Source organism: Myotis brandtii, unplaced genomic scaffold (assembly GCF_000412655.1).
Source record: "Myotis brandtii unplaced genomic scaffold, ASM41265v1 scaffold555, whole genome shotgun sequence".
Taxonomy (NCBI): Eukaryota; Metazoa; Chordata; class Mammalia; order Chiroptera; family Vespertilionidae; genus Myotis; species Myotis brandtii.
In genome coordinates, this window is record NW_005370065.1 from 1,353,984 (window position 1) to 1,373,263 (window position 19,280).

General features: G+C 49.7%; 1 protein-coding gene across 4 annotated transcripts in view; it reads right to left on the reverse strand.

Annotated features, from left to right (window-relative positions):
* The window catches only part of PHC2 (polyhomeotic homolog 2 (Drosophila)), an 86,370-nt gene that overhangs the window by 42,664 nt on the left and 24,426 nt on the right, over positions 1-19,280 (reverse strand). The window contains exons 1-7 of one of the 4 annotated variants that reach the window (XM_014549509.1): positions 18,182-18,301; positions 12,677-12,883; positions 11,589-11,747; positions 10,528-10,605; positions 9,437-9,601; positions 7,455-7,607; positions 5,994-6,306 (exon numbers count right to left, since the gene is read on the reverse strand). In XM_014549509.1, the coding sequence (XP_014404995.1) occupies positions 5,994-6,306; positions 7,455-7,607; positions 9,437-9,601; positions 10,528-10,605; positions 11,589-11,747; positions 12,677-12,829 (1,021 nt within the window). In that variant the 5' untranslated portion in view covers positions 12,830-12,883; positions 18,182-18,301. Of the gene's footprint in view, positions 1-5,993; positions 6,307-7,454; positions 7,608-9,436; positions 9,602-10,527; positions 10,606-11,588; positions 11,748-12,676; positions 12,884-18,181; positions 18,302-19,280 lie in introns of those variants that run through there. The other 3 variants (XM_014549508.1, XM_014549507.1, XM_014549510.1) reach the window with 3 other exon arrangements.

Sequence of the window (19,280 nt, forward strand, 5' to 3'; positions counted from 1 at the left end):
GTGGGGGGGGGGTGGGAAGCAGAGTGAAGGGAAGTTTCCCTGTAAGAGGAAACTGGGTTATAAAATCAGGGCTGCCAACTGAGGGGCTCTCTGCGGCGGTGCACCTACGCTTTTGTGTCCTTAGGCCTACTTTGCAGCCAGCTGGCAAAGCCACCCAAATCCTCTGTGAGCAGGATTCCTTACCAGGCAGCCTGGAGCATTCAAATGAAACTACCCCATCCCTGGCAGAAGGATGATAGGGAGTGCAGCCTAAGGAGCTAAAGGCATGGGTTTTAGAGTCAGACAGATCTGCTTTGAGTCTTGGTTCTGCCACCTCTAGGCTGTGCAGTCTTAGACAAACTGCTTAACCTCTCTGTATGTGGATTTCCTGTTCTGTAAATGGTGATACATACTACATAGAGAAGTTAGAATCAAATGGAATATTATGCTTAAACCACAAAGATGTTTACTGCCTTTGTTTATACCTAGGAGATGCTCAATAAATGGTAGCTATTTGCATGTTGCTTTGAATGCCTCAAAGCATTTTTCATCATTTGAGTCTCATGTATTCCTTATAATAAGCCTCTCAGGCAAATGGGCAGCATTCCTGTTTTGCAAGCAAAAGCTGAGAGTGGTTTCCAAGTGACTTCTACAGTGCAGTCGGTTAGGGGGCAATCCACTGCGTCTGACAGATGAGGCCCAGTGCCTTCATGTAACAAATGCTCAGAAAGTGCTGCTGGGCGAGTGCAGGGTGCGAGTCGGGAAGCACACAGAACACGCAGGCCTTGGAGGCTTAGCGGGAGGCTGCGGAGACCGTGAGAGGTGATCTTGGAGGGACGGACAATGACAGGGGAGTATTATGCCAGAAGGTGGGAGGTAAGAGTCATAAAGGGGTGGGAGTGGGGAAGAGGCAGAGGCCTGTGTGAGGAAGCCACGGTAGTGAGAGTGGTGCAATGGACAAAGGAGGAGCGTCGGGAAGCCACCCCCAGGGCAGAGTCAGTCTATCAGGAAGCCCTTACATGCTATTGATTGAGTCTCTCCCATAGTCGGGGCATTGCAACTGACAAAGTAGGAACTAAAGACACAGTGCAGGGTTTCTGGCCAAGGAAGAAAGAATCTCTGGGGAAGATGATTCCAGCAGCTGTGAGCAGAACGTCCTGGCAACCAGTTAAGCCTGCCGTGAGCCTGCTCTTTGGTGGTCACTTTGCAGGCCACCTCATTCACCTTTACAGCCTGTGGTAAATATAATCATCTTTGTTTTATAAATGAATTGATGTTTACAGACATTAGGCAACTTGATGATGGTCATAAAACTAGTGATGAAGCTGGGGTCTGAAACCAGGTCTAAGTCCAAAGCCTGTGCTTTTCCCATTTATAACACCCCCCACCCCCACCCCCGGTGAAGGAAAATTAAGTTAAAATAAGCCTGAGACTGTGAGCCTGGCGCACAGGGAAACCTCACGACCGTGAGCAGCGGTCAGGAACTGGGAAAGGGGACCCCTCCGTAGAGGAAGACTCCTGGTTGTTGGTTTATGAATTCTCCAAATGTTAAACATGTCAAATCGGGTGGGGAGGTATCCAAGTGGGAATATCCTGTCTCTGGCTGGCAGCCTCTGGGGAGCGAGGATGAGGGCAGGGATGGATGCATAACAGTCATCTGTGGATAGTTGGTAGATTTTTGAAACGTAAGAACAGACAAGCTCCTCTGGGGGCTAAGTGTTGGAATAAAACACAAGGGAGATGGGGGAAAAGGTCTTCTGGGTGTCCCAGAGCTCATGGCAGTGGGGCAGGAAAGGGGAGGAGGAGCAGGTCCCACCTGCATGAACAGATGGTCAGAGGCACACATGGCCTCTCAGGTGCAGGTACTGCCCAGTGCCAACGGAGATCACCCTCCTTCTGTTCAGTTCTTGAAACTTACTCATTTGTCAAGGTGCAGCTCAAATTTCCACAGCCCCTATTGGAATTCAAACTTGCTCCTCTCTGCGACTCCCATATGGTTAGCATTATGTTTGGCACATAATAGATGCTAAATGAAAATTTGCTGAGCTGAACTGAACAATTAAAGAAAAAAAACTATTTGGGGATGACAGTTATTCTTTCTAAGCCATATCTTCTTAATTTGTGAGATGAAATAATCATTGCTAGGATTAAATGAGATATATAGGTAAGGCATTTAGTGCAGTGCCTGGAATTGAATTGTTCATGAACTGTAATTACTATTCTTAGCTGGCAGCATCCATGGAAGTAATATACATAATAGGGGCCTGGGGTGAGGAATGCCAGGAAAGGAGGAGTTCTCAACAGTTCCAAGGTCCTCTGTGCATCACAGTGCCCTCTCTCTCTCTCTCTCTCTCTCTCTCTCTCTCTCTCTCTCCCATGCTGAGGGATGTTATTGAACAAAGTATAAAATTCCACTGATATCCTGTGGATTCCCCCCGATATAAGGAGATTCTTAGTAATCTAAACTTGGTCCTACAGTGGATAGTTGAAATGATCTTCATGGCTACTTGCATGATTCTAATATCAAAATGGTTAGGAATTTTGATTCTAGCCAGATAACAGGCCCACCTGCATGTTCTGTTTTTTATTAGATTCTCTAAGTAAAGGTGTGTCTACCCCCAGTTTGGCAGCTGCTTGGGAGGGAGATATGGTGCGCCAGATTCCTGGAATCAGCAAGCATCCCACTGTCAAGCCTATCACAGACAGAAATCACTGCTCCCCGACACAAAACCCTCTCTGTGATAAACAAAGCCGCTATGTGCAGTCCTTTCCAACAGAGCATTCTCTCTCCTCCGTGAGACCTGAGGAGGGACGAGGAGGCAGAACAAAAACGGGCATCTGCGGCACGACTGTGTGAAAGGTTGTGTGAAAAGGGCGCAGGGTTTTCAATGAACAGACAGTTCCCTTTTGTCACAGCATCTCCCTCCCGGTCAGCAACTTTCTCCTCACCTTTGGGCCAGACGGCACCCAAGGCCTCGGGTTTATCCATTAGAATGAGGACTCCAAGAACCCAGCTCCCTTAGGACTGGGCTTCCCTGGAGACCAGGCCCTGGGACCCTGCCGCCTGCCCCTCTCTGTCCTCCGTGGTTCAGTCCTGGTCACTGAGAAGCCCAACCTCTTAGGCTCTGCTCTCCGCCCCTTACTCCCCTCCCCCACTCCTTTTCAGGGCTTAAGGGACCTTTTCTATTTGCAGAGCCTAAAGAAGCCGGTTGCCAAGGTGACAGGAGCAGGAACAGCGGGAGCTTGCCATGGGGGAGGGGCTTTGCCCCCAAACAGCTGTCAGTGGGAGCAGTCCCAGCTGGGACTAGAGCCTTTGCCTGCTCTGGGAGGAAACAGCCCCAGGAGAACACATTCCCCTCTGCTCTACTCCCTCCACGGCCCCTCCACCGCAAGTCTCCACTGGTTACTTTCCCTGGGGGCAGCCAGCCAGCCAGCTCAAAAAATGCTCCAATAACAAACAAAAAAACGCTCTGTGCTCCCCCTCTTCTCCCCACGCCCCCCTCAACTGGCATGCACGCATGCTCTGATCATTCCACTTGCAGTGGGTTGACTGGGCAGGAGGCCAGGAGTTACCTCCGCCTGGGGAACTGCGGGGCCCAGGGCAGGTGCCGCTCCAGGCAGCCCTTCCACCCCACCCCCGCCCCTGCATCAGGTCATAGGGTTAGTTCAGTCTTTTTGTTTGTTTGTTTGTTCCAGGGGCCCTGAGAGGATCTGCAGCATCCTGAACCACCCTGTCATCCATCTGGGAGGTGGGGGTGGGGGAGTAGAACCCTAGGGTTTACAGAGAGGAAGGGGTGGGAGAAGAAAGGAAGAATAGGAGGGGACGGTGGGAGGCAGAAACAATGCAAAGCCTACTGATTTGTGTCTCTGGGGGAGAGGTCTTTGTGGTCCGCAGCTCACAGCTGCTCCATAGAAAGTTCTGTGGAACCACTGGTCCCTGTACTGCAGAGAGCCACATACTGTCAGTCCCAGCCACACCTGGGCTCTGGACCTCAGCCTGTGACTCACCTGCATCACCCTGACCAGGCTTGAGAGAAGAGAGCCCTCCATTAGACTCTGTAAACCCCAGGACAGTCTCAGAACCGCTGGCTCTTTGAGCTTCAGGTCAGAAATAAGAAAGGCCTAGAAAGCCCCAAATTACTGTCAGAACTGAGAGAGGCAAACACGGCTAGATGCCTGAGATCCAGGATCTGACTCAGCCAGACTTGGTTCCCAGTTCTGCTCTAGGGTTTGTGCACTGAATGAGTAGGTAGAAGAAATGCTAACTTGGGGTCCTTGCTCTAGTCCAGTGATGGCAAACCTTTTGAGCTCGGCGTGTCAGCATTTTGAAAAACCCTAACCTAACTCTGGTGCCGTGTCACATATAGAAATTTTTTGGTATTTGCAACCATAGTAAAACAAAGACTTATATTTTTGATATTTATTTTATATATTTAAATGCCATTTAACAAAGAAAAATCAACCAAAAAAATGAGTTCGCGTGTCACCTCTGACACGCGTGTCATAGGTTCGCCATCACTGCTCTAGTCCAAGCTGCTATCAAGTCACTCTAAGAACCTGTCTTTACCTCTGAGCCTCAGTTCCCTTCCCCCTAAAGGAAGAGACTGGACCAGTCTCTGGAGAAAGCAATGCCAGAGAGAGAGAGAGACACCTGGAGCCACAGGGAAGTGAGGCCTCCAAAGGTTCTGTAGTGACCACGGGAGGTAGAGACCAAACCTTGGTCCTTGAAACCTCAAAAAGGCGAATAGAGGACTTTAAATCAGACTCTTCCCAGCTCACTGTCATAATGCTTTCCTGACTCGAATACCTTCGTCCACTTTGCCTGCTGGGTCAACTGCTCATACTTCAAGACTCACGCGCCATTTCACCCGACCACCCTGCCTGGTGCTGAGATGACCACCTGTGCTCTGTGCCCATTTACCCCGTACTTATTCCTTTAATGGAACTTATGACTGAATGGATTTCCTTATATATCTGGCTCTGTCCTTTTGACTACATTCCTTTAGGTAAGGAATCATATTTTGACCATCTTGGTTCATTAGTAACAAGCAGAGTAGGTTCTCAAGAAAAAAATAGATTGGATGAGGTCCGAGGGCCAGGGATGGTCTCAGGGATGTGACCAGGCTGAGTCTCTCTTTAATGCAAAGCCACGCGGCCCACCACCGTATTTATTTCTGTGTTAGAACAGCGTGGTCTTGCTCTCTGGAAGGGAAAGTCAGGCTTCTAGGGCTCTTGGCAGGTTCTTCCCATCAGAGATGGCTGACAAGAGGCGGCGCTGGGAGAATTTTAGCAGGCGGGGAAAGGAGCCTGGCCCCGGGGAAGACTGATTCACCTCCTTCAGAGAACTGGCCTCACAAGTGGCTTGCTGGATTATTTTTAAAAATCTGCTACATTTATTCTTGCGTGACCTCTTTGGGACCTTTCTTGCGTCTCCTCCCCAAGGACAGACAGTGCACTGGGTTCCGACAGTGCTGGGCTCACACGTTATAGCACTCATCACACTGTACCCATCTGTCCTTCCAGTCTGTGCTCTCCTCCAGGGCAGGCCCCGTCTTATTGATCCCCACATATCCAGAACTGGCAATACAACTGGCAAATACTGGTCAGCAAATGTCTGTGGAATGATGAGAAAACGAACTTCCCACTTCCTCATCTCCCCATGTGTTCTTACATGCCTCTGGCTGGCCCCATCCTTTTTGCTGACTCTTAGAGAATTTCAAAATAGTCTCGCTGCCAACCTCCACCCACACAGGGTCAACAGCTATAATTGTACACTCTGAGCTTCACTGCTGTGCCCCCTGTGAAGGACTCATTTAGTTCAACAGATGTGGCTTCCTTTTAAAGCTGGATGAGAAGCATGAAACGGACTGAGGAGCTAATGAGCATTTCAAGATTGGAGGAGGGGAGAGACACATGGCTGGGATCTTAGCATGTCCCTGGAGAAAAGGAAAGTTTGAAAGCTTTCCCTGGCCCACAGTTTTCTGGGATAGGATCCTTCTTCCTGAAGCCCTTACCTGGTGCAATGAGGGGATGGGCAGCCACAGCGGGCACCATCCGGCTGAGCCCAGCCCGGCCCTCCAAGCTCCCTGGCACACTGCTGTTGCCATCTCCTTTCTTGAGTGGCTCCATCACACTGTCAGTTAGGCCAGACTTGGCACCTGCAGGGGAACCCTGAGCAGTGTTTCTGCCCTGTGACGGGGTAGGCAGAGGCTGGCTACCACCTGGCGTGGGTTTCAGGGCCAAGCTGGGCAGGACAGGCTGAGTGGGGGAAGGGCCCGAAGCTGCTGCAGCTGGTGTCTGCTGTGTTCGGAGGGTCAAGTTCTGTACCTGGAAAAGAGGGGTCTACAGGAGTCCAGAGAATGTGGGTAGGAGCAATGCCAACACACAACTAAGACAGGGAAGGAGTTAGGGACAGATTCAGGAATAGCTGAATAGGATCGTGTATGAAATCAGAGACAAAGAGAGAGAATGAGTTAGGGCTGAAAGAGAAACCAGGAGCAGGTAGAGGCTCTAAAGGGGACAAGAGAGAGTGCTATTAATTGGATCCACCAGCAGAAGAAATGGAGTTCTGAGAAGGGAGGATGGCCCAGGCTGGGGCAGGCCCGGGCAGGCCGGCCAGGCGCTCTCCCTTCTGTTAATTCCCGCCTCCTCCAAACTAGCAGGATGGGATGCAGACCACTTAGAAAGAATTCCCAGGTACCGCAGGGCGTGCGCTTGCCACACTGGAAAAGGCCAGGGCAAAACGGAAAGTTAATTAACCAGCAAGGCCACCAGGCAGAGGATTATCTGGTCCCCAGAATAAGCTGTGCACGGGTTGGGCCTGCTTATTCAACCTGGTCCCTGGTGCCCTCTGCTGGACATACAGAGGCTGTGCCAGACTCTCATCTGACAAATCCGATGATTTTGCTACCAAGTGTCCTCCACGTGGTCCCCATTCTGTAGCTGGGGATGGGGTGATGGGAGTGGGAGGTGTTCCTCCTCCGGGCTGCCCATAGGATCTTTACAGCCACAGCAGTACCTGTGGGCTCCCGGCAGAGGGGAGGGACCCAGGACTCATCTTCCCTCCCCCTTCCATGCCATTTCCCCTGATTCCTAGAGGCGCTAGTCTATGTAACCAGAGGGGGATTTTCCACTTGAAAGCAACCGAAGCAGCAGAAGTTACATTGGGGAGGGCGAGCGTAAGGTACAAAGGTAGCAAAGACCACCGGGCCATTACTGGCAACCACGCTGGCCTCAGCGTGCTGCTCTGACACCTGACCATTGTTGCAGGAACAGGGGCAGGAGTGGCTGAGGCCTTCTCAGTGAGGAACGAAGGAGCAGGTCTGGGTGCATTGGGCCGTCCAGTCTCCCACCTGCTTTCCTAGGAGATTCCAGCCTTTCCAAAGATTCAAAGCTCCACCAGGGCTTGGGCCCATACCCAGTATCAGTCAAGGGGTACCCACCCCCCTGCCCTCCCACAAGCATGGAATCCTCACCTGGGCGGGGGTGGGGGGCCGGGCGGGGGAGCCAGTGCCGAGCTCAGGCTGCACAGTAGCGACGGTGGCCGTGGGCGTGAAGATGAGCTGAGGGGACAAAGGAACAGTGCCGCCTAGGCTCCTAGCTACCTGCACCAGGTTACCTGGCTGGGCCTGGAATCACAGGAAACGAGGCGCCTTTTACCTGCCCAATGTGGGCTCAGCCACAGGACAGACAGTTTAGCCAGCGAGCAGATATGGGGAACTAGGGAGGCAAGAAAGGGAAGGAGTCCAAAGGGATCCTCTGAAAATCCTGATCTAGGCTGGGCAGTGAGGGGTGGGGGAGAGCCACCCTGGGGCTGTACCCAAGTCAGGTTTACTGCAGCAGCCTCTGTGAGGAGCTCATCCTAGAGGGGACCTACATTCGCAGGACATCCTAGCCACTCTCTCCTCAGCCTCCCGGGGGCAGGGACCCCGGGCTGAAATAGATACCCTAGGATCACTGGCTAGGTCTCACCCACTCCTGACTCTAGGTTGGGTCAGAACAGGACTTGGCTCCAGAAGGGATGATTTGCTCAATTTTTAGTCAAGTTTAGGGGTGTGCGTGTGTGTGTGTGTGTGTGTGTGCGCGCGCGTGCACGCACGCACTCGTGTAGACAACAGTGGTAGAGGAAGCAGAGCGTCTAGAGTTGTACTTGTGTCTGCATCTCCTTCCACGGGGCGCAGTGCAGGCTACGTGATGGTCTCTGCATGACACTTCCACTTCTGTGAGTCTAGCTTGGGGTCAATGTGGACATGCTGGTGTCTTGAGAACTCTGTGAGGCACCCTCCATGCATGTATGCTCTGCTCTAGGGAGGGAGGCAGACAAGCTTCGGGACTCAGTTGGGTCAGTTGAGTTGGGCAAGGGAATGAGTAACTGAAGACAAAGGCCGGCGTGGGCAGTGCCACAGTGTGGCTGTTTCCCTAGAGAAGTGGAAGTCTAGTCTACGCTGTGTGTCTAAGGGGCTAGTCCCTGGGAATGGAGCTGCACCCCAAGCAATGAACTCAGAGTCAGGAACGGAAGTGCAGGAGCAAGACCAGAAAGGCTCCGAGTGTCAAATTCTGGCCGCAGGAGTGAGGGAGGGTAGGACTGTGTGTCAAGGAGCTCGAGGGAGGCATCTTCAGGATGGGAGACATGAGGCTGGACAGAGCTGAGCATAGAACCAGTAGATGCTACTGCCTCCTAGGGGGCATGCTGCTATTTTCCCAGGAAATTCTTCCAAATCTTAGGAACCTCTTAAGTTCCTAAGGGCCTCTGCAGCCCTCAGGGCCAGGTGTAGAGGAGAGATCTTAGGTATGCATGTCCAGCGCCGATGCCGTCTTGAGTACATTTGACCCAAACATGCCCACCTGATAAACAACTGCTAGGGTGACCCTGATTAGCATGGGGCCCAGCTGGGAGGGCAGTGGAGGCACCAGCATGTCCTGACGCTGGCTGCCACCTTCACTATCTGAGCCGAAATGCACCTTTGGCCCTTGACCACCAGCAAGGACTGTCACAGTGAGCTAAGACCGATGTCCCCATTTCTGTGCAGTATATGGATGTTTCTGTGCTTGCTTATCTGATGTGCCTGAGTGTACAGACCGTTGAGGCAAGGACTCCCACATTGTCTACCCTAATTAGTGTTAGAAAGTGGTTTCTGAAAAGAGGAGCACAGTTCTGTTTCACTCTCAGAGCAGAGGGGAAGGAAAGGAGGCATCATGGGTAACTGTTTCAGCCTGGAACGCGCCCCCCCCCCCCCCCCCCCCTCCCCCGTCCTTCCTTGTCAGTGAGCCCATACCAAAGCTCCCTCTCAGCTTTCCAGCTCCCCTCCCTTCTTTATTCCACCCTTATTTCTGCCGACTGTCTCCTAGGCTTCTTCCCCGACCTGGACTAATCCCTACCCTTCTCCATCTCTCATCGCTCAGACTCTCTGCCTGTTCCCCTGGCACACCTGAGCCGTGGCCCAGGCTGGGTACTCACCATCTGTGCCCTCAGATACATCTGTGCTTGGCTTGCAGTCAGGGCGGGAGAAGATGTGTTGCCCAAGAGCACAGCCTGCTGGGCGATGCCCGAGGCGGTTGCTGAGTTCACACTCTGAGCCCGGTTGATGAGCTGGGCTGCCGCTGGGGAGGCTGCCAGATTGATCTGATGGGAGAGACACACAGTAGGAAACAGGAGGTCCTGTTGGTTACCTCCGCGCCCCATCTCTTTCTCCCCTCTCTCTGTCCCTGGGTGGATTCGGCTTTCTTTAGAACAGTGGTTCTCAACCTTCCTAATGCCTCGACCCTTTAATACAGTTCCTCATGTTGTGGTGACCCCCAACCATAAAATTATTATTTTTTTAAAAAATATATTTTGATTTTTTACAGAGAGGAAGGGAGAGGAAGAGAGATAGAGAGTTAGAAACATCGATGAGAGAGAAACATCAATTTAGCTGCCTCCTGCACACCCTCTACTGGGGATGTGCCCGCAACCAAGGTACATGCCCTTGACTGGAATCGAATCTGGGACCCTTCAGTCCACAGGCCGATGCTGTATCCACTGGGCCAAACCGGTCAGGGCTATAAAATTATTTTTGTTGCTACTTCATAACTGTAATTTTGCTATTGTTATTATTCGTAATGTAAATATCTGATATGCAGGATGTATTTTCATTGTTACAAATTGAACATAATTAAAGCATAGTGATTAATCACAAAAATATGTAATTATATATGTGTTTTCCGATGGTCTTAGGTGACCCCTGTGAAAGGGTCATTCGACCCCCAAGGGGGTCACGACCCACAGGTTGAGAACTGCTGCTTTAGAACCATCTCTGGTCCTTGGCCCTGGATCTTCCCCCAGCGCTGCCCCATCTCTGGCCTGTGTGCAGAGCTGCAGGGAGGGTCCAATGGCGAGAGAACTGAGCTATGAACAGAGAGCCTTGGCCCTGGAACGATGACAGGGAGTTGTTAAAGTAAGGGTTAGGGAAAGACACGTATGGTGAGGATTCCCCACGACTGGGTCTTGGGCAAGGAGGACGGAGCTGGTCCTGGATTGGGGGCTCTTCCCGCTGCCCCCCATCTACTCACCGAGGATGACTGGGCCGGGGCCTGTGCAGACACACTGCTGCCGGGGGTGCTCCCTTGTCTGTTGGCCACCAGGCTCGCCTGGAAAGGACAATTCTTATCACTAGAGTCCCAGATCTCCCTTAGTCCCGCCCAGGCTCTCACCTTCCAAGGAAGTACGACAGGGTGGGAAGGAGTCAAACCTCCATTCTGCCTCATCTGTGTGACCTTAAGCGAGTGCCTCAGTTTCTTTTTTCATAACGTGAGGGCAATAACAGTGTCTACCTTGTACGGTTGTTAAAAGGATTGAGCAAGGCAAAGCATTTGCATGTAAGCACTCCAATTGTCAGCTATGGTTATTAGCAAGGTTTCCAGCTCTCTCAGTCCTCCACTCCTCCTCACTCCATCATATCTGGGCCCCCAGCCTACCCTCTCCCCTTGGCCAGCTTCCTGTCACCCTTCAAGGGTAGCGTCAATGTTACTCCAGCAGAGAGGCCTTCCCTGGCCGCCCAATCTAAGGTCTTCCTTGTTATTCAGTCACAGCTTACCACAACTGAGATGGGCACATATTTTGTTTCCTTGTCTATTTGGATTTCTGTTTACTGGCTGTCTCCCCACTATGAGCTCCAAGAAGACAGAATCCACAGTATACTCAGTCCCTGACATAAACTCTGGCATATAGTAGGTCCATAAAATATTTTGTTGAATGAATGAATGATGAGTTCTTCTCAGGCACTGATGGCAGAGAGGCAAGCTGAATGGGCAATGCCTTTGCTTGTGGACCTCTGTGACCCTCAGTCCTGTCTCTGTGGTGCAGTGACCTGGTGAGGAAGGCCGGGGCTGGGCTGGGCGGGCTGAGGGTTTCAGCCTCTCCACTCAGGAGCTGTGTGACCTTGGGCCAGGTGTGTAGCCTCCCAGAGCCTTCTTCCTCATCTGTCAGAGGACGCCAACAACAATCACACTTACTTCTGGGGTTCTGTGAGGGTCCCGGGAGAGCATGCACGGAGCACGTGTGCAGTGCCCACTTCTCTTACTCCTGCAGCCACCATGACCCTGGGGCATCAGCAGCACCCTCTCGTTCTCACCTGCTGCACAGCCGCCAGGCTCTGGAGCTGCGCGCTGCTGAGGTGCTGCTGCTGCAGGGCCGCCGTCTGCAGCATGAGGTGCTGCTGCTGTGCGGCGTACATCTGCTGCAGGTACTGGGCCGCGGTGCTGGGCTGCCTGTGCAGGGCCTGCTGGATCACCTGCGAGGGGCCCGGGAGGCGCAGACAGCGCTCAACAGCTGTGCCCCTCGCCCCCTGCAGACCCACCCCTTCTGCAACAACGCCTGCCAACCCCCCTCTTCCCAACTGCTCAGAGAAGGCCACCAGGTCTGCGAGCACCACAACCAATCACTTCAGGGAGGCATCTCTGCCTTATCTATCTTGCATCTCTTCAGTGCATTGCCCCCCAGAATGGTCTGCCCTGTGTTGGCTGCCCCCCTTGACTTTAAGGCAGCCCACCACTGCTCTGACTCACTCTCAGGGTGGTGGGGAGGCTGTGGGAGACAGAAGTCCTTGAAGTCTCCAGTGACACTGTGTCCCATGCCAATAACACTCCCCTTCCCTTCCATTCTTCAGCCTCAGATTAGGGTGATTGGAACACAGGGAAGATGACAGAGGGAACCAAAACTCAACAAGGCAGAGAGAAGGAAAGGGGTGGGAAGAAAGAGACAACTCACAAGGGGAGAGGGCTATTGCCACTTAAGCAACACACCAGCCAACTAAAACTTACCCAACGGCTATATCCTCCCTGCTTGGGGGGTGGGGGGAGGGCCCTCAGGGCAGACTTGCACTGCTTCCCAGGGTGTGCCCCTAGCTGCCTGGAAAGTCCTACCAGTCCCTTTGAAGAAATCCCCTGGGGCTTGCAGAACCGGCAAGTGCCACAGGGTGATGCGTTACTCTCTATTCTTTCCCTCCCTCCCTCCCTCCCCCACTCCCTGGCCTTACTGCCATTCTCTCTTTCCTCATGGGACTGGCTGAGCCAGTCTCAAGGAAATGAGGAAACGATAAAAGGCTCCTCTAACTGCACAGATTCAACACCACAGTTATTCCACTAGACCACGCTGACAGGCCCTCCTGGCCAGGCCTGGAGATGACCAAGGAATTCAATCCAAGATCAGCTGGAATCTCACCTGCACCGTCTGTCGGTCAGGGATGCCACTGTACACAGAAATCTGGGGCCCAGCGGGGCGGCCACTTCCACCGCTGCTGCTGCTGACCCCGCTGGCACTGCTGGCGACACTGGCACTGCTGGATGTATGGGGGACCGGCAGCTCATTCTCCATGGCCTGTGGGATGGCACAGCCAGGGGGTTCAGATGGCAGAAGAGCAGGCGGATGCTGGGAGGAAAAAGGCAGAAGTGAAATATTAAAACACTTACTAGAGCAGGCACACGTATGCAGGAATTTCCCATCAGCCTGTGGGGGGACTACTGCACTGAGGTCCTGTCATCAGAAGGACAGGTCCAGGCAGGTTCACTAGGGGAGAGTTGAAATCAGGTCTGCCTGATCTAAAGTCTATGACCTGTTCATTCTGCTCAAGGAAGTAAAACCAGCAGAGGAGGCGGGGCTCCTGGAATGGTCTTACTGGGATCATCTCACTCCATCCAGCCCTTTATCTGTGGGATGGAGACACTGAATATCGGAGAACTAATTATTTCTCCACACTTATACAGGCGGTTATTGAAAGAAATGGGAATAAAAATCTAGAGAGAACAGAATGAAAGGAAGAGGCCAATAAGGAGACAATAAAATAAACTGAAGTGTTTGTTTTGTTTTGAAAGCTGGAAGAGCTTTGACTATGTTTGGAGTCTCTGTTTTCTTTATGAAGTACTTGCTGAGTGCTCTCCAATCTAAAGCTGAGTAGGGCATTAGGTTGAGCAACTTGGTTAAAATTGCAGGGTTTGGAGTCAGAAAGACTTGGGTTTATGTCCTGGCCCTGCCACTTACTGGATGAGAAAGCTTGGCAAGTCACACTTTTCTGACCTTCTGTCTCTTAACTATCAGATGTAAGAGTGGATGGATTGTTGGGAGGATAACGTAAAACAATGATACAAAGTGCTTAGCAGAGCGTCAGGTATATAGTGAGTGGGGGGCTCCATAAGCGCTGGCTGTTGTGTGGTTATTGAGACTGTCCCAGTGCTAATAGGTCAGTCCTCTTCCAGTGTGGAAGAGGCAGTGCCCCTTGGGACCTTCTACCCCACTCCTTAAGGAGGCCAGAGATTCTTCAGGGACCGTCCTCCGATCTGGATCAGAACTGGAAATCACACATCCCCTTGAGGCAATGACTGGCATTGGAGAGGGGCTGGGGAGGAAGAAGGGGTGGTGAGAAAGGCATACTCAGATTTGAGTTCAAGTCCCTTTCTTTTTCTTATTTCATGTTGTTTCTAAAATCCTCATTTCCATATATACACTTTCCCTCCTACCTATTCCTTCCTACATCAAAAACTAAATTTATTGCCCTAACCAGTGTGGCTCAGTTGGTTGGAGCAGTCTGGCCTCCCTCTGCCGGAGGCGACTGGATGGGCCGATCAGGGGGACAGTGCCTGCCCCCTCTTATTGCTGTTCCCTCCCTCTACCCACTGGCACACACCTTGGCTGGCCTGGCGCTGCCTGCTCGCCAACCCCACCCCCCACCAACTGGTCGGTCCACCATTCGGTCAATTTGCATATTACTCTTTTATCATATAGGATACTCATGACCTCCCTTACAGGATAGGTATTATTATCTCAATTTTGTCAATGAAGCATCAAAGTAACTTATCTAACATCATCCCAGAACTGGGATTCAAAACCAGGTCTGACGCCAAAGCCAGAACTCCTCCCAAACTATGCCCTCTGAAAGCCACCCATATTCCTGCCTTGAGCCATTACTGTGATGACATTGGGCCAAGTCCCTATCAGAGCATACTAGGTTTTCAGAGGTGAAAAGGCACCAAATTACTGAATATAATCCCCTAATTATTAAGTAATGTCTATTAAATATTTTATACTGACAAAATAATATTTTATATATAATGTATACATAAAAGATAATAGACATGTGAATCTACCAGTTTCTTCAAGAAATCAAAAGTTAGCATTATCTCCCTTGTCTTTCCTATGCAAAAACTGACGTCCAGGTTTTGGGAAAGTGACTCACTCAAGGAGGCAGGGCTCCTTGGAGTCTCCTCCAGTAGCATGACCATGGGAGGCACCCTCCGAACACTGACTGGACTTGTGGTGGTGATTTAGTCAGCCAGTGGGTTGAAGTTTGCCCTGAGGAGGAAGGAATCTGAAGCTGCTATATGTCACTTTCTCATTGGTTTCCCAGGGGAAGGGAACTTGGGTAGAAAGAGACAAAAATTAGGTGGCATGGACCTATATAGTAGCTTTCAAGCCTTTTCTACTACAGTTCCCCTCTTTGAAGCCAAGTTTGTAGGGCCTTCCTACTCCCACCTTCCTCTGCCTCAAAGCTCTGATCTGGGGGGTGGGGGGTGGAGGTTCAGAAGCCTCAGTGAGGGCTACTGAGGTATCCGTGGCCTCTCATGACACCCCAACCCTGTGGCCCCACATTAGAAAGTCTGAACCCTTAAACTCGGTATCTAGGCTTTAAGCATTTTACACACCCTTTTCAATTTCCTTTTAATTCCCACTCTTATTCCTCCCTTTTCCTCCTTCTAACTAGTTCCTTATTTCTCCCCCAAGGCCACCCATCCCTGTTGACTCCCACTATGAACCACAGCCAGATCTGATTAATGGCTCACATCCAGAACTGGAAGTCTGCTTTTCTCCAGATTCCAACTCACTGTGTGGTTTTGTGTGAGCCCGAGCTCTGAAGGCTGTGATTCTTACATTAGTCAATTCCCCCTCCCAATCACAGGGGACCACTTTGAATGATGTGCTGACTGTAACCGGCTTGGCTAGTGATCTTATTACAGGTCTCTGCTGCCCACGGGGCCTGAGACCAGCAGCTGGAGAAATGCTGATGGTCCTGCCCTCCCAGGAGCCGCCAAGTCTAGGGAACACTGGGCCTTTGTCCCAGGGTCAGGGAAATCCATTTGCTGCGGATTACAGCTGTGACAGAGGTTCCAGGGAAGTCGAGGGGAAAGATACTGAGAACAGCTCTCCAACTGGAGCTGAAAGCCCTGGAGTAAAGTGGGCTGGGTTTTCCTCATGCAATCGGAGACCGGCAGGAAATGAGAGGTCTAGTCTGCCCACAAAGGCTGCTGGTGTCATCATTCCTGCAGTGGCTTGTGTATGGAGACTCTGAAAAGGCGGGATGATGGGGCTCCTTTGCTATGGTTCTGCCTCTCCTCTGAGGTCGCTTCTCCGTCCAAGGTATAAGTCAGCAATAGCAGCGTTTAGGCTCTCTAGACTTTGGGGCCAGAGGGCAGACCACCTTACACCCCCATTTGCCGCACACACATAAGTATCCTGATTTGCACCAGTCCAATTGCGCCTTTGGCAGCTGTCTGAGGCTACTGATACATTGGAAACAGTCCAAATGGATTCAGCTCAAGCCCCCTCAAAAAGTTCTCCCTTCCCCCAATCCTCTGCTTGTTGCCCCCTTCAGTGTCGCTAGAAACCTAAGTAAGTAAATGAGGGCCAACAAAGATAGAAATAAAGGACGAGAAGTTAAAACTGACCATGCAGTCTTAGCCGGCAAAATAGTCTATTTCATTGTGAAATAGACCCCGTACATTTACATGGATATACTTTTTCTGAAACCTCCTTATTTTCTTCATAATTTATAGGAGGCAGATTGTGTCAAGTGTTTCTATACACTGGTTGCTGGTTGTCTGAAGAATATGGAGAGGAAAGGGGGGGATATGGGCACTTTTGGAAGGAACATCTAGTTAAAGCCATGTGATGCCAATGTGGTGTTTAGGGAGTGAGACTCAGCAGCGTTAGTCTCCCTGCTCTGAGACACGTCAACTATTCAGCCTGCAACTTTCTCTGTAAGGGCCAGAGAGTCAATATTTTAGGCTTTGCCAGCATATGGTCTCTGCCATGACTACTCAACTCTGCTGGGCAAACACATAAGATTTAAAGCGTCAGTCTCTAGAACAGTGGTTCTCAACCTTCTGGCCCTTGCCATAGACAAGTTGTAAGTGGAGTGTGGCTGTGTTTCAATAAAATATGAGTTACAAAAATACATGGTGGGCTATTTTTGGCCTGGGGTCTGTAGTTTACAGGATCCCTGTCTGTGGCAAACCCGTTTTTATATATCAGTGTTTTTATATATGGCAGACAGTATACCTGCAGCCTGTTGGTTAGCAGCACAGGCTTTTGTGTTGTTAAGACCTGGGTTCGATTTCTAACCACCAGCCCAGTATCCTTGGGCAGCTTACATTCTTTTGGGCCTCAGTGTCTTCAGCAGTAGAATGAGGTCACATTTCCCTCATGTGGTGGCTCTGTGGATTAAATGAGATGTCTGCAGAGCACTGAGGACAATACTCAGCAATGATACATGTGATAAACGGCAAGGATGCGAGTCCGATTTGGTATTTGGAAAGTGACTCTTCTACCACAGTAAATAGTGAGGATCCCCTAAGTTATTTTTCATCATTGGTCACAGTCACACTTAAAAATCTCTTTATACAGAACCATGGTCTGTTTTCCCTATCTAAATTTTGGCCCTTTTAAAAAATTTTTTTTTTAGGGCAGCTTTTCCAGAAAGCCCTGTAGGGACTTAAGATTTAAAGAGTCAGTCTCTAGAGCAGTGGTTCTCAACCTTCTGGCCCTTTAAATACAGTTCCTCATGTTGTGACCCAACCATAAAATTATTTTCGTTGCTACTTCATAACTGTAATGTTGCTACTGTTATGAATCGTAATGTAAATATCTGATATACAGGATGGTCTTAGGCGACCCCTGTGAAAGGGTCGTTCGGCCGCCAAAGGGGTCTCGACCCACAGGTTGAGAACCACTGCTCTAGACAGTGATGAAGAATGGATCGGATGCTCCAAACTGCCTGGGCTCAAACTTCAACTTCCTAGTTTCGTGACTCCGAGTGAGTTACTAAATCTCTCAGCTTTAGTCTCCTTAACTGTAAAACTGGGACAATAATACCACTTTGTAGGGTTCTTTTATTAGATGAGTTAATATATGTAAAGCAGTTAGAAAAATGCCTGGCACTTGACAAACACTTAATAAATGTTAGCTGCTATTATTATGATGATCATCATAATTATTATTGACATTATTAAGGATTCTGTAGAAAGAACTTTTACTTCGGGGCTTAAAGAGGGATGCTATGCTACTGGTTTCCCAGAGGACAATTACATACACCAACTTGGATCCAATCACTACGTTAAGTTGGTGCCTAACTTTAAGACATCCGTTGCCTCAGTCTCCCAGCTGGTCATCACACACTATGTCCAGGTCCTTTTTTCTTCCACTTCAAATACTGCCTGTTATGGACTAAGCTGTGTTCCCTCAAAAAGATGTTAAAGTCCTAACGCCCAGTACCTCAGACTGTGACCTCATTTGGACAGAGGGTCATTGCAGATGTAATTAGTTAAGATGAGATCACCCTTGAGCAGGTTGGGCCCCTAATCCAATATGACTGATATCCTTGTAAAAGAACGTCATGTGAAGAGACACATACACTGAGAGAAGACAGCTCTGTGGAGATGGGGCAGGGATTGGAATTACCTTTTCATGAGCCAAGGAACGTGGTGCTAGAAGCTAGGAAGAGACCAGGAAGGATTTCAGAGGGAGCATGGCCCTGCTCACACTGAATTTCAGACTTCCAGAAACACCAACCAGTCTCCAGAACTTTTCTTAACATTTGTGGCACAGACTGGAAAGAGAGTAGGTTGGGGCGGAAGAAGAATTAAGTTTCAGAGAATAACCTCAAAGTTAGAAAAATATTTTTAAAAAATCTAATGACAGTAAATTCTTCGTGCTATGGTTTCGGTCAATTCTTCCTGGTTTATTTTTAGTAGAGCTATGTATTCCTGGATTTGTACCTAGTAATCTCAGTAGCCAAGACTAAGAAAAAGATCTCTATGAAAATATCTCCAAAGGCACAAACTTCAAGTTATAAAACAAATAAGTCCGGGGGATATATGGTGACTGTATTGAAAGTTGGCAAGAGAGTAGATCTTAAAATTTCTCACCACAAGAAAAAAATTCTGTAACTATGTGTGGTGATGGTTGTTACCTAGACTTATTGTGGTGATCATTTTTCAATATATACAAATAATGAATCATTATGTTGTATACCTAAAACTAATTACTGTTGTTCATTAATTATAGCTCAATAAAAACTTTCTGCATACTAAGTCTCTCCACAAAGCATGCCTATTCACATGTGCACACATACACATACGCTCACCCTCTTTTACCCAGTCCCCTAACACCCCCACCCCTCTGGCAACTACCAGTCTTTTTTTGTGTCTATGAGTCTGTTTCGATTTTGTTCACTTATTTTGTTCTTTAGATTCTACAGATAAGTGAAATCATATGGTATTTGTCTTTCTCAGAATGACTTATTTCACTGAGCAGAATACCCTCTAGGTCCATCTATTATGCCGCAAATAAGATTTCATTCTTTCTTATGGCTGAGTAGTATGCCATCGTGTGTTAAGTACCACAACTCTTTTATCCACTTGTCTATTGATGGGTTGCTTCCATATCTTGGCTACTGTAAATGCTGCTGCAATGAACAAAGGGTTGTATATATTCTTTTAAATTAGTGTTTTGGGTTTCTTTGAATAAATCCCCACAAGTGGAATTGCTAGGTAATAGA